General features: G+C 36.2%; 2 protein-coding genes across 6 annotated transcripts; one reads left to right on the top strand and one right to left on the bottom strand.

Moving 5' to 3' along the window:
- The first annotated feature begins 1458 nt into the window (after positions 1 to 1458).
- Positions 1459 to 6489, top strand: popdc2 (popeye domain containing 2). 4 transcript variants are annotated; one of them, XM_058787791.1, is made up of 4 exons: positions 1459 to 2533; positions 3347 to 3455; positions 3614 to 4097; positions 5673 to 6489. In XM_058787791.1, the coding sequence occupies exons 1-4, from the start codon at positions 2037 to 2039 to the stop codon at positions 5747 to 5749; spliced, it is 1167 nt and encodes a 388-aa protein (XP_058643774.1). In that variant the 5' UTR covers positions 1459 to 2036; the 3' UTR covers positions 5750 to 6489. The 4 variants fall into 4 exon arrangements, with proteins under 4 accessions (XP_058643774.1, XP_058643775.1, XP_058643776.1 ...); XM_058787792.1 differs by having other exon boundaries at positions 3614 to 4116; XM_058787793.1 differs by having other exon boundaries at positions 1471 to 2533; positions 3614 to 4169.
- Positions 5939 to 12761, bottom strand: pla1a (phospholipase A1 member A). Of its 2 annotated transcripts, none has more exons than XM_058787789.1 (11): positions 12230 to 12761; positions 11323 to 11539; positions 11053 to 11230; positions 10713 to 10821; positions 10104 to 10205; positions 9793 to 9885; positions 9519 to 9704; positions 9017 to 9106; positions 7814 to 7922; positions 7548 to 7703; positions 5939 to 6721 (listed from the first exon to the last, which is right to left on the bottom strand). In XM_058787789.1, the coding sequence occupies exons 1-11, from the start codon at positions 12354 to 12356 to the stop codon at positions 6640 to 6642; spliced, it is 1449 nt and encodes a 482-aa protein (XP_058643772.1). In that variant the 5' UTR covers positions 12357 to 12761; the 3' UTR covers positions 5939 to 6639. The 2 variants fall into 2 exon arrangements, with proteins under 2 accessions (XP_058643772.1, XP_058643773.1); XM_058787790.1 differs by having other exon boundaries at positions 9519 to 9686.
- Between the last annotated feature and the right edge of the window lie 403 nt (positions 12762 to 13164).

Here is a 13164-nt window from a genome sequence, read left to right as displayed (position 1 = left end):
TTTGCATTTCTCCTATAGATTTCACAAGTATAGTTTGTCCCTGACACAAACACAAGAACAGATTGCTTATTTAACAATTTCTGCTTATAATTACCTTATACATTTTGATGTTCGGTTCATTAAATATGCACAACAAATGCAAATGCATAATTGATATTTTTCATATATTAAATGTCAATAGTTTTTTTCTGGTTTATTTCTGTCATTCAAACTGCTTTGATGGTGCTTTACTACAATGAGAATGTGCACACAGTACGTGAGTGAGAACATTTCTATCGGCATGCCTCTCTTGCAGGGTACATGTCAAATTGTCAGCTCTGAATAGTAACTTTAACACTCTCTTATCATCTATAACAGCTAGTTAAGCTGCACAAGATATCCAGTGTATATTGACTTTCATTGTGCATTTCAGTTATGTTTCCATCTATATAAGCTGTCATGATTAAGAGGTAAAACAAATGGATCTATTAATCACACCACAAAGCGATTTGTCATTGCGATCTAGTTCAATAGAGCATTCCATTAGTGCTTAAACACCGCATATCACTGCGCAGCTCTTAAAGTAGATTGTTATTTTTGTTGCATAATTCCCATAATCTGTATTTCAGATGTTTTATATCAAAATAATGCAGTTCCTCATCTACCCTAGCTTTGGTGAATGAATAGACTTGCTCTCACTAACCTTAAATTATCCAAACAGCACAATATGGAAAGCCTCTGTCCTAAAATTACATCCATTTTCCTCAGGCAAAGACTTAGTTTTTCTATTTTTCCTGTGATGAAGATAAGAAATCAAGAACTAAATATTTAACATTTCCAGCAACACCAAAAGCAAAGGAAGTTCATTTTCAAATTCTTAATCGAGTATATAATTCTGTAGGATTTTTATTTGATTTCGATCATAACAATAACAAAATGTGCATTTGCTGGTGCCTTATTTCCCAGTTTTACAGTTTCTCTAAATTAACACAATTAATCGTTGTTCTTTGATATATTTATAAAAGATGGAACATGCAGTTTAGCAATTACTGTAATTATTATTCTTGGAAATGTCTTTTTACATAAGAATAGATCCCTGAAAACAACCAAATAAAATAAGGGTTAATTACCATTTGTCCTTAGTATTTTGATATTTATGGAGTAACTTACATAAGCATTGGCCACTAAAGAACATGTTGTATTGTATGCTGTCATGCCTAACAACGCCATTTGGCATTTTACACAACAATATTCTCATAACTTATGCTTAAATAATAAAAGAAACAGAATCCACTCACTCTTGCACGCCACTGCTAAGCAGCAGAATATTAACTACCAACAACTGCTGGGCCAAGTTATGTAAGAAACTACAAAAAGGAATGGCCAGGGGGGGAGGTAAACAGTGTTACATGACCTCCCCTGTTATTTTATCTGCCCCAGATTCTCTAAATATGCCCCCCCATAGCCTAGGATCCTCCTCCCCTCAAACGCCATTAGAAGAGCTGGAGTACAAATTGTCTGTTTGATTGTGAGAAAACGGGTGTTGGTGACATCTGGCAGAGCTTTCAGAGATCTTCACAGACGTCAGTCCATGTCACTTGTTATCGTAATCACTCTGCCCGGCCATCATTGTGTTATGTTAAGTAGCGAGTCTGCTTTCTGTCTGTGGCTCTTTCCTCCTTGGGTTTCAATTCCAAACATGGTTATCCTTCTCAGGGTCTCTACCCCCGCCTCTCCCACTCCATGTTTCCAACAGTCCAGTGCAGGACAGGGAACAGAAGCAGAGACGCTATAGGGCTGATATTGTCAAATTCGAAAGGAAAAGTGAGTGTCAACAGAACTGAATGGAACGGAATTATGAAGCTTCTTTCATTCCAACTATTTTTGGCAGTAAGAGGTGTATTGGCTGTTAGAGGCTAAGGGGAACAATCTTTTTTCATTAGTTTTATATTTTTAACAAACTTTTAACACCTTGGGCTTATGAACCACTACTTTTTCCAACAAGGCTCCTTTTTATATTCAGTTTCAGTTGAATTGAAGACCACATAGCCATAAACATGAATAGTGGCGATTCTTCCTTGATTGACTCTATAATTTACAATCACACACTCTGCAATGGATGGACCAACAGCACCGAAGGTGCCATCTACCATCTGGGTAACACCATTCTTTTTTTGGGCTATATGGGTGGTAGTGGAGCATATGGAGCTCTGTACATCTTCAGCTTTTGGGCTCCCGCTTTCCTCTGTCTGGCTCTGTGGGGCTGGTTGACAATTTGTGGCCTTGATGTCTTCCTCTGGAACTTGCTGCTGATGCTGCAGTGTTTGGCCCAGGTGTGTCATCTGATTTTTCGGCTGATGCAGGACGGTTTAACTAACGAGGAGCTTTCTGCACTTTATACAGCGGTATATCTGCCTCTGGATGTACCTGTGCAGGTGTTTAAGGAGATTACAGCTGCCAGCGAGAACAAAGTGCTCTCTCTAGCGGTCGAGGAGACGTATGCTGTCGAGGGGAAGACGCCCATTGATCAGTTGTCTTTTCTTCTTTCTGGCAGGTGAGAAACAGAATGTTTGGCAGAGTTGTAGACTCTCATACAGTTCTCCGGATAAGCGATTGATCTTGAACTAGTAGTCTTTAAACTATTATTACTGTAACTATTATTAATCAAAACACACACTAAATATCTGCTGATGTTCCCCGAAGGTGTACTAATCTAATGATTGCAGTAGCTCGCAATACTAAGGCAGCATTCTCAGTTGTACTGTGTAATGAATAACATGAAAAATATTTTGTGGGTTAATAATGCTTTTTTATGTCTATTGATTAATAAAAACATATTTAAAAAAGTAATTATTACTCAGGAAATTATGTAATAGAAAGGACCCCTGCAGACCTCGTGACTGTGTCAAGGTCAGCAAGTCTCTTAAAATATAAGATTATTTGACCTTTTCATGAATAGGTCAGGTTGAGAAATGTCATGTGTTGAAGCCTCCCAAAAACAGAATTATATTTTTGAATGATTCATTCACGATTTTTGTGATATTTACTTTAAAAAAAATATTATAATTAAGACGTGTACACTCATTTTTTTGACCTTTTACTCGATGGTTACGCTGCGTTACATTTTTAGTCATTAAATTTAAAGTGAAATTTAAAACGGAAGTAGCGACAGATTCTGTATTGTAATGTATTTCTGAGTGTAACATTTTAACATTTAATAATGTGCATTTAGAGTGAATTTTCATTTCATGCTTCTTGAAAATGGTACAAATGTTTTTCAAATCCATATTAAACGAACATGAATACAAAAGGTACATTTCTAAGACCTTAGGATGTGTGTTTAAAACCAGATATTTTTCTTTTACAGGATTAGAGTGTCCTTAGAAGGTCAGTTTCTCCATTATATCTTCCCTCACCAGTTTCTTGATTCTCCAGAATGGGAGTCTCTAAGACCAACAGAAGAGGGCAACTTCCAGGTACGATAATATGCTATTTTTATAATTAGTATACCAATGTGATCAGGTACATCATGGCAGAATCTTTTAGCCCGTGCCATTGAGCAAAATTATTCAATGTTCATACAACCATGAAATATTGCATGCCCTTAAACATCCCATGACCCTTTTGACCTCAGGTGACACTGACCGCAGAGACGGACTGCCGTTACATCTCTTGGCGCAGACGTCGTCTTTACCTTCTGCTGTCTAAGGATCGTTACGTTGCCCGACTTTTCTCAGTCATGCTCGGGAGTGACATTGCTGACAAACTGTACTCGCTCAATGACAAGCTGTTTGCCAAGAGTGGTGTGCGCCTTGATATCCGTCTGCCCAGTCTCTACCACGTCCTCGCCCCCTCGCCACAGGGCAGTGAGGGTGGCAGTGCTAGTTCACCTCCCAGGGGGAGCCAAGGAGATGCTACAGTCGTGCCAATTGATCCAGCCCCATCTAACCAGGGCTTAGAAGCAAGAAACGTCTATCCGGACCAGGGAAAGACCCCTGTGCCCAAACCTCCACACCAGCTCTGTCCCTCAGACACAGAGATGCCCTCTGGTGAGGATTCCACCAGCTTGGTTCTGGAGGACTTTGCTGATATGACAGGCTCTCTAATGGACTATGGGAGTGAGAGAGATTATTTGAAGTAAAGTATGGGGTGTTGACGCTAACACACTGGGACACTTCTTAAATCACAATGTAAGTACACAAGGAAGGATTGATGGGTGGGTTGGTAAAGATGGGGCTGGTTTGCATGAAGGAGGCACAACTGCACTAACTGGACACTGAACTGCACAAACAATGACTGATTAAGAGAATGCAGAGTGATGATAAATTGCATGATAAATTGTTATATTGTATAGGCTACTTCTTTTTGACCTGGATTATATTTATGACTTTACTGCCATTTGATAAATTCATATGCAAGGAAGGGATGTCAGTTAAAATAATATTGAATATATATATATATATATATATATATATATATATATATATATATATATATATATATATATATATATAAATAATCAATTATATTGAAAATTAATATGCTAGAAGAATACTGTTTTTAATGATAATTTGTTATTATTATTATTAAATATATTTTGATTATATCGATAGTACTGTTCACATATATATATATATATATATATATATATATATATATATTTTTTGCATAATTTAATTTTAGGCTTGCAATAATATTAATAATAATAATTATTATTATTTTATTAAATTCATTATGATTATATTGACGATACTAATGAATAGTATGGTCAATATAATTTAACTAATTGATTTAATTTTAGGCTTGTAATAATAATAATACATTAATAATACTATTCATTTATATTAAATTTTTACATTATATTTTTAATGTAGGCAATAATAATTATATATTGATAATGCTATTGATTTAAAATGTAATTAAAATTACATAAAAATTAGATTTCGATTAATTAAAATAAAAATAAAAATGTTTCCTTTAAATTACATTGCAGGTGTGTTCTTATTAATATATTGATACTATTCATTCATGATTTAATGCAATTAATATTAATTATTTCTACATTAATTTGTGTAGGGGGTTCTGTAATAATTAACTTTAAATTGTTTTAACACAAACAAACAACACAAAGTCTATGGTATGTCCTCATTTAACACGTGCATTCTGGCAAGAGCAAAAGGCTTCCTTGGGTGAGAGATAACTGAGTTTTATTTAGTTGTTTATTTAGTTTATTGTTTGATAGATGTTTCTATGCTTAGGAGAAGGCTGGTTTTATTTTACCACATACACTTGTGCCAGAGGCTGGATGAAAGACTGGAAGGGGTTTGGGACATCTAGGGATCCAAACATACCAAGTCTGTTTATCCAGTACTCCTCCCTCTCGAAATACTTGGCTTTGCCAACAAGGGCCATATTGCATTTTGTAGGGTACAGGATAGTGGGACAGCTGTGGGAGGAGGAGGGTTCCGCTGTTATTTGAGACGTGACCTTCACACGCTAGTTTCCAAAGGAATGAGATATATGGATCATGTCCAGAAATACAGCCTGGGCTACAGAAAACAATATGCAAACTACACTGATGGATACAAACATGCCTCTAGATTTGGTTATGTTGTGCTGAAATAAGTAATGGGATTTATTGCAGTGTTCTCAATGACATTTTTGTGTGTCACCTTTTTCCATAAATCTAACAGAGGATGATACTCCAAGAAGACTTCGATTCCAAAGAGGAGGTGCCCCACTGGCCCCTACTGACACCCCAAAGCTGTAGGAATGGTTTCAGCAGCGTAAAGACCATAACATCTGAACGATTCCTCCACCAAAATCACCATCGAATCGGTTTCCCCTCATACAAACGAAGACAACATTAACACCGAACAGTAAAAAGATTCCTTAAAAGAACAAGATTAAACCTCCCAAAACAGATACTGTTATATATGATTCCACATTGCACACAAAATGACTGTTTTATTTTTATTGGCATGTGCTTAGTACTTAAATCTGTTTGGAATACATGAGACAGGCAACACATTAGATTTTCAAACAAATTAATTTTAACAGCACTTCAGAATGATACTAGATAGATAATAAGATTTATTACAAAAGTGCGCTTTATCATAACAGGAAGTTAGTAAATGCTTCAGCATCATCTTCTGAGACTGTACACTGACCATTTGATGAAAATGTATTTTCATGGGGCCAATTGTTAAGTGCTGGGTTCAAAATGTGACTTGAGGTTTATCACTAATTGTAAATGAACAGATTTGAATTTTTAATATCAAGAATGCTAATCAAAGTGCCAAAATATTGAAATGTACCTTGAATGTTGCACCACTCCAAACATTTTAATAATTGGAAATGAACCAGTACACACATATTAACACAAAAAAACTACTGAGTGTTGAATGACTGATTTGATTCCTCTTGGCTGATATAACACTCTGGAACAGTGCACAAAAATCATATTGTACATTATATAAAGGGCTAAAACATAATAAATATATATAAGCATTTCAGTCCCCTTGTATCCTATTTATGTCTTTGTCACCAAGCTTTAATGTCTCCCAACCCAAGTTGTAGTGTGTGACCTTCGCTTGAGTCTCACTAATTTAAGACTTTTGGATAAGCTCTCTTAAGTAGATTGTGTGTTGTTCTTTTAATTTAGCACAACTGTACAAAATCATGTGACCATTGCACTCCCCGTCCAATATTAATGTTCTTCACACATAATGGATCCAGCCCTCTGCACATTGAACAGAAATACAGTACTATTAGATACAGTGGATGGGAAATGCACTTATTATGTCCAAATCAAAATACAGTGTAATGAGAGTCCAGAAAGAGAAAAAGAGTTTAAGGCGAGACACTGCAGGTGAATAGGGTAATTTTTTTTACTAATAGTTATCGCCTTACTTACCTGGTTGATTGATTACATTGATAATTGCAAACATTTTTTGTATTACAAGTTCTATAAAATGTTGGGTTTAAATATGCAAATGATGCATTATTTAATGAAATATGCACTAATTTGCATACATTTCTTGTACAAAAATCTAAACACTGGATGAAGTCAGTTTCAAAATTTTTGTTTAATTTTTTTGACATATTACAGTCAAAAGTTTTTACAGAGGGAATTTTGGGCATCTCATTTTGTCACTCCATAATTCAGAAAATACTTAGAACAGACAGAAAACACTATATTTTGACATTTTTGGGGGATTAAAATGTTGTATATAATCAAGCAAATTATATATGTACAAATCCCTCTGTAAAAACCTTCAGGATATAGACAGGAATAAAAATGTAAAGTTTGGTGTGTGTAAGTGCTACTGAAGTGGAGATTTATGGCTCAGTGTAGGAGAAAAAACTCATTTTGAGAAAACGGCCTTTAAAAATATGTATTGTAATTGAAATCTATTGATACAGATAGATAAAGTGCTATAAAAGAAACACTTAACAGTGTCTTTTGGATGTTTTTCGTTCTACAAAAACACTTTATGAAAAAGCCAAAAATCTCAAAATTGCCTGTAGTGTCTCCCCTTAAAGGCAAACATTAATGCTGCATTTACCTGGTTTGAGGGACTTCAGAGATGCAGATATACTCAATATGAATTTCTCCTTGTCTGTAGAATCGTGCTCCTGTGTTTTTCAGCTGCACCGAGTCAATTTTACACAGTTGCTCTGGGTGTGCAGCCACCTTTTTATGCACCATTTCATCTGTATTTCTGAAATACATATGTACAAATGTATTCACACATGATTTAAACAGTTAAAGGAGTAAACCTGCAATAATAAAAAAAAACATGCTATGGCTTGTTGGAAATATAATACATACAGTTTGAGTTTCAGCTCTGTCTCAGGGTGTCCCACAGAGATCAGGGTGAGCTGAACTTCAGCAGTCTTGTCTAAAGGGGACACCTTTAATTCCACTAGGATGTGATGCGCTGAAAAAAAGTAGGAGGGCATGAGAGGGATTATTTTTTAAAAGGTAGTAAGGACATCATAAATATAGTCCAGGTTTGGAACGACATGAGGGTGAGTAATTCATGACAGACTTTTCATTTTTCGGTGAACGATCCCTTTAAAGAATCCTGAAAGTATAACAGGTTTCTACAAAAATATTAATGCATAAAATACATCAAAATAACGGTGTTTATTTGAAATGGAATTTTTGTAATGTAAAAGTCTTTACTGTCACTTTACTGTCTTTACTGTTAATACAGAGATGTTAATACTAGTGTTGGGGAAAGTTCCTTTTAAAAGTAATGCATTACAATATTGCGTTACTCCATAAAATGTAACCAATTACTATACATTTTTATGGAATGAGTTATGTTACTTTTGAGTTACTTTTTAAATATGCGCAGGGCTTGCTTGTTTTTAATATAAAAAGTTATTTTCCAAAAGTAAAAGCCCTTTCACACCAAAAGAGAAGGAAATGTAAATTCACGTCTACATAGTGTAGGGTGCAGCTTAAACAAATTGCATAAAGAATATGACGCAGGAGAAGAAATAAATAAAAAAACCCTTCACACTATTCAGCAATAACAAAAATGAAACAAATGTGTCACTTTTGCTTAGTATTGTTGAATTGGATCATCGACGGTCAGCAAAGACATTGGTTAATAAAATGGGATTAAATACATAAATGATATTTGCCTATATTTAACATTTAATTATTGCAGGTTTGTATAATATTCTGAGATTTTGATGAACACTGAATCTGTTTTTGTGCAGATGAGATGAGTAAATGCATGTTCACGTTTAGTCTACTACAGTAACGTGTTCACACAGTGCACACAACTCCTCTGCACTTATTCCTGATTTCTCTCAACATGGCAACACGAGCTGTCAGTCAATATACATAGGAAACAAAGTAACTTTAGTTAGTTGCTTGAAAAAGCAACCCAGATATTTCCTTCTAAATTAAAAAGTAACATTACTTTAAAAAAGTAGTCTGATTACGCAACTCGTAGGTAATCATTATCTGTGAGAGTGGACTTTTGATAAATGACAATATGCACAAACTCATACACACCACAATAAGGAGCCGTAGCAGTGGTCAGGAGATAGACCCTCTCTTGATTTGGCAGGGGATTAGCTGTTATCCCACTGTTCTTTAACAAGCCTGAAATACATACACATTAAAACAGACAGTGAAGGAGCACACCTGGGCAAGGCTTGCGTCATACATTACATGAAACAACATTATCCTGTTGTTACATAATCAGCCTCAAGTGATACATTGTCCAGTTGGAGCAAGACACTCGTGTATACAAACGAAATGCCTGATTGAGCACCTAAATGAACTAGAACATCAAGGTCATAACCCTCCAAGATTAGATTAGCATGCAGAACCCCTGAGAATTATTATTCAGTCCTTGATAATGAGGATGTGTGTGTTAACGGTATCCATCCTCCTCATGAAAGACATCTAATCATACACTAGAGAGTCAATTAAAAATGTGAGGATCTCCACTGTATGTCCTGATACATCAATTAATTTCAAGTTCATTTAAAATATTCTACTTACTCATTACCTATTTGTGGGCATGTGCCATTGAAGGGGCCCTCGCAGGTGATGCATTTTCCTGCCAGGAATTCCTCATAACTGGAGCAGGGGAAACCAATAAGGGAACAGGAGCTGTTCAGGGCGCTCATGTAGACGTGCAGTGCCCTCATGTGGTCACAAATGACGTAACCATACACTGGAAAGTAGATAAAAACTGACAAATTCTCATCATCAAGCTATGGTACATTTAATTTAGCTTAATATCTCAGTTAGCATTTGATCAGCTTTTGTTGTCCACTTACTTGAAGCAAACTTTGAGCGTGCACAACCGGCTTGGTCCATTCCACCATTTAAGAAGAAGTCCACATGCCCGACAGGAATAGATATACCAAAGTCTGGCAAATGCATAGATATTCAGGTCAGTTGCACTAATTACCCGTACTTCTGTATTGACAATAGCACCAGTGGCATACTTATACAAACTCTGGCAGTTAGATAGTAAATCAAGATAATAAAGCGGTCAAGAAAATGTCAAGTTCAATATTAGACTGTGTTCTTGAAAGAATAAAAATTAATTTATGTAATTTCAGGCAAAGGAGTGATTCACTCTTACAGTCAGAGTCAGTGTGTATGGCCTCAACAAACAAAGCATCAGATGAATCCAGCCGGTCAAATGGATCAGCACTCTTGAACATTGGGCCTGCGGGGTCCAGACCTGAGGGCACAAAACTCAGATATACAGTATGTTCTGCATTATACTAAATGATTCACATTTAGCCACTTTTAAGGTTCCACATAAATTTTAAACACTTTAAATTGTCAAACAAGCTCTTGTTTTCTCGCCAAGGCTGTGCGGCATAACAATTTGTCATTGTTTGTTTGAAGTGCTCTCGCAGCCTCTGCTTTTGTCAGAAAGCCTCATTCAGTGTGGTGCAGTGTTGGTCTTTGTTCCACTCACAAGTGTAGCATCTTCAAAGGTCTCATTGGGACAAAATTTTATTATATATTCATTGTTTATTGACAATTTTAGTATAATTGTAATTATTTTATTATATTTGCTAAATGGTATGCATATATTAATGTTATGTCCGCTTTTGCTTCAATAACAGCGTTTTCAAACCTATATTTTTCAATATGGTCTCTTACTTTTGGATATTGTATATAACTGTATTGTATAACCACTGTATATTAATATATTTTAGAAATTTTATTAAAATATTACCTGTAATTCGACCCAGCTTGCCTTCAAATAGGGTCCCCACAAATCCAGACACGTGTGCTCCAAGACTCACACCAATGAAGTGAAAAGATTCCGGCGTGCTTCCATATTTCTACAATGGACACAACAACAAAAATGTAATGTACTTACATTATTCTTCACTTTGTACTTCCTATGCATTTACTGTGATTCTCGGTGTACTGATCAATTTTATTATGTTTATTACTTCGAGCAAATGGACACTGCTCACAGAAGAAAGCCTTTAGTATTTAGTGGTCAAGTGGTCTATTACGACAATGGATTTTATACTACTTGAACATGATCAAAACACTGAGACTTTTACCGTAAGCTGATTGATAAGCACTGATATCTGCACTGCCACCTCCTTGTAGTTTTCTACCACCAGGTTATAAGCAAAGGAGGCTCCATAGACCCAGTCCACCACCAGAACGTTCACGTCCTCTTCCCGCAGTACAGCCTGGGCTAAGCCACTCACCCAGGAAGGCTTACTGCCCAGAGCCCTGAAACACAGTATATCAAAGAATCATCTGTGTAAAAGGTCATTCACAAGCATTGCTTTTCATAATAAAATGCTGCTGATTAAATGCTTCACCTGTATCCATGAACAATGACTTTAGTGGGAAGGGATGAGTTGAAGTAAGCGGTGTGTTTCTGGGTATGGTTGAGGCAATCCTGTGTGAAGAGGCTGGCACAGTCTGCATTCTTTCGTGTAAGAAGAAGATACTGAACCTGGAGCTTGGTGCCCTGTCTGTATTCCATCCAAGTGGTGTTGTTGAAGTCAGCACACTTTCGGGATGCTTCCTCATTACCTGTAAAGTTGTACACATGGAATTCATGAGTATGCCAAACAGTACAACGCCAAAAAGTTGAGATTTTAATCTGTAATTGGTGGCTTCACCAGACACTGCTGTCCCCAGATGTGCAAGTTTGTATAATTTTAAATAATTCTTGTAAATTTGCAAAGTAAAATATTATACATTAAATAAAAAAAGATGGTCCTGGTATTTTCAAAAGCTGCATACTTTGGAAATTAACTTTGGAAGGCAAACACCATTAAAAAAAACATTAAATTGCAGCCACCAAAAATACAAGCACTGAGAAATGCATTTTTATTTTGATCCGAGCAATTCAACATGCTATTTTTGACACAGTTTTGATTTTGCACCTCCATTTTGTAATTTTCTGTGTGATTCTGTATACATTTTAAAGAGGTCAAATGGTCTCTGGTTTAGTTTAATTTAATCCATTGGTCTTTCTATGAATCAATGGATTTGTAAACATTTAAATCACTACAATCAAATTCTGTACTTATATTAACAAATGCTGGTCAGTGAATCACACTGTAACTTAAGTTTTCAGTGTTTCTCTTTCTCCAAATAAACATGTACACTACTAACTAAAACTGCAGATCATTTAAATTCAGATGTGGTGTATTTACCCAATATGATAGGAACAATTAAAGACTCATTCTACGTGATATTGAACTAAACTGAACTTACCCACAGCAGAGGTGACACACATTGACAAATAAACAAAAGCCTTGATCCATTTCCAAGCCATGGCTTTATTGATCAGCATGATGAAATCAGCTGAGTGAGATGTTTCTGCTGGTTGGTGCAAAATCATTCTTTCTCTTTCTGCATCCTTTCAGTGCGTTTTGTTCCTGTTCTTCAGTCTTAAGAAGCCTGGAATCCACTTAATATCCAGCCACAATCTGTTACACAATGCCTGGTTCTGAGAAAAATGCTTCAATATCCGATTAAGCGAGATGAATGGGTTTTCCTTCCATTCCTGGTGTGCTGTTATAAACCATGTCAGCATGAGAGGCATTAATTCCCAGCTTCCATCCTGTGATAGCCTGTGTAGCTAGTGGAGAATCTTTCTGGGCTTTGACTACAACAATGAAAAACAAATGATCTGCCCACTGATCTGCAGCTGGTTGTGAACCTATGACCTCACAGATGAAATGTTTGATTGTTTGTCCAGAGGCCGGACTTTGGCCTCTTTGGCACAGTGTTGAGCCAAAACTCTCTAAGCAGTTTTAGCTGGATTGAAGTGAAATTAACACAATCAATTGGCCCCACCTGAAAGACATTATTTCATCAACTGTTTGTTTGTTCAGGTTCAGACTCCCCCATAGGGCGATCTTCTGCAAGTGCTTTTGTTTTACTTTGTATACGAGACCAGAAAAAAATGAGCATCATACAATGATATTGATGTGTTTACGTGAATAGACCTGCCAGGATGGAAAAGACAGCGGCTTGTTGAGCTTAACTCATTTTAATATCAAGCAATTTCGCGCTCTTTTTCTCATTCATTCGTGTTTTTGTCGCTTTAGCATGTACAAAATTTAAAGTAGCCCATCGCGGCTATATTTATACAATATAAATATACCAAGAACGATAACTAATAGCCAGGGGCGGACTTAGTGATT

The sequence above is a fragment of the Onychostoma macrolepis genome, chromosome 09 (assembly GCF_012432095.1).
Source record: "Onychostoma macrolepis isolate SWU-2019 chromosome 09, ASM1243209v1, whole genome shotgun sequence".
In the NCBI taxonomy this organism is placed as follows: Eukaryota; Metazoa; Chordata; class Actinopteri; order Cypriniformes; family Cyprinidae; genus Onychostoma; species Onychostoma macrolepis.
The sequence above is the reverse complement of the archived record's forward strand: the minus strand, read 5'-3'. Positions and strand labels throughout refer to the sequence as shown.

Excerpts from the sequence above, each read along its gene's own strand:
- popdc2 (XM_058787791.1), top strand. The coding sequence starts at position 2,037 with ATGAATAGTGGCGATTCTTCCTTGATTGACTCTATAATTTACAATCAC. Across the intron at positions 2,534-3,346 it reads TCTTTTCTTCTTTCTGGCAG|GATTAGAGTGTCCTTAGAAG; the intron begins GTGAGAAACAGA and ends TTTCTTTTACAG. Across the intron at positions 4,098-5,672 it reads CTCTCTAATGGACTATGGGA|AGGATGATACTCCAAGAAGA; the intron begins GTGAGAGAGATT and ends TAAATCTAACAG.
- pla1a (XM_058787789.1), bottom strand. The coding sequence starts at position 12,356 with ATGATTTTGCACCAACCAGCAGAAACATCTCACTCAGCTGATTTCATC. Across the intron at positions 11,540-12,229 it reads GTGTGTCACCTCTGCTGTGG|GTAATGAGGAAGCATCCCGA; the intron begins GTAAGTTCAGTT and ends ACAACTTTACAG. Across the intron at positions 10,822-11,052 it reads TGCTTATCAATCAGCTTACG|AAATATGGAAGCACGCCGGA; the intron begins GTAAAAGTCTCA and ends TGTCCATTGTAG.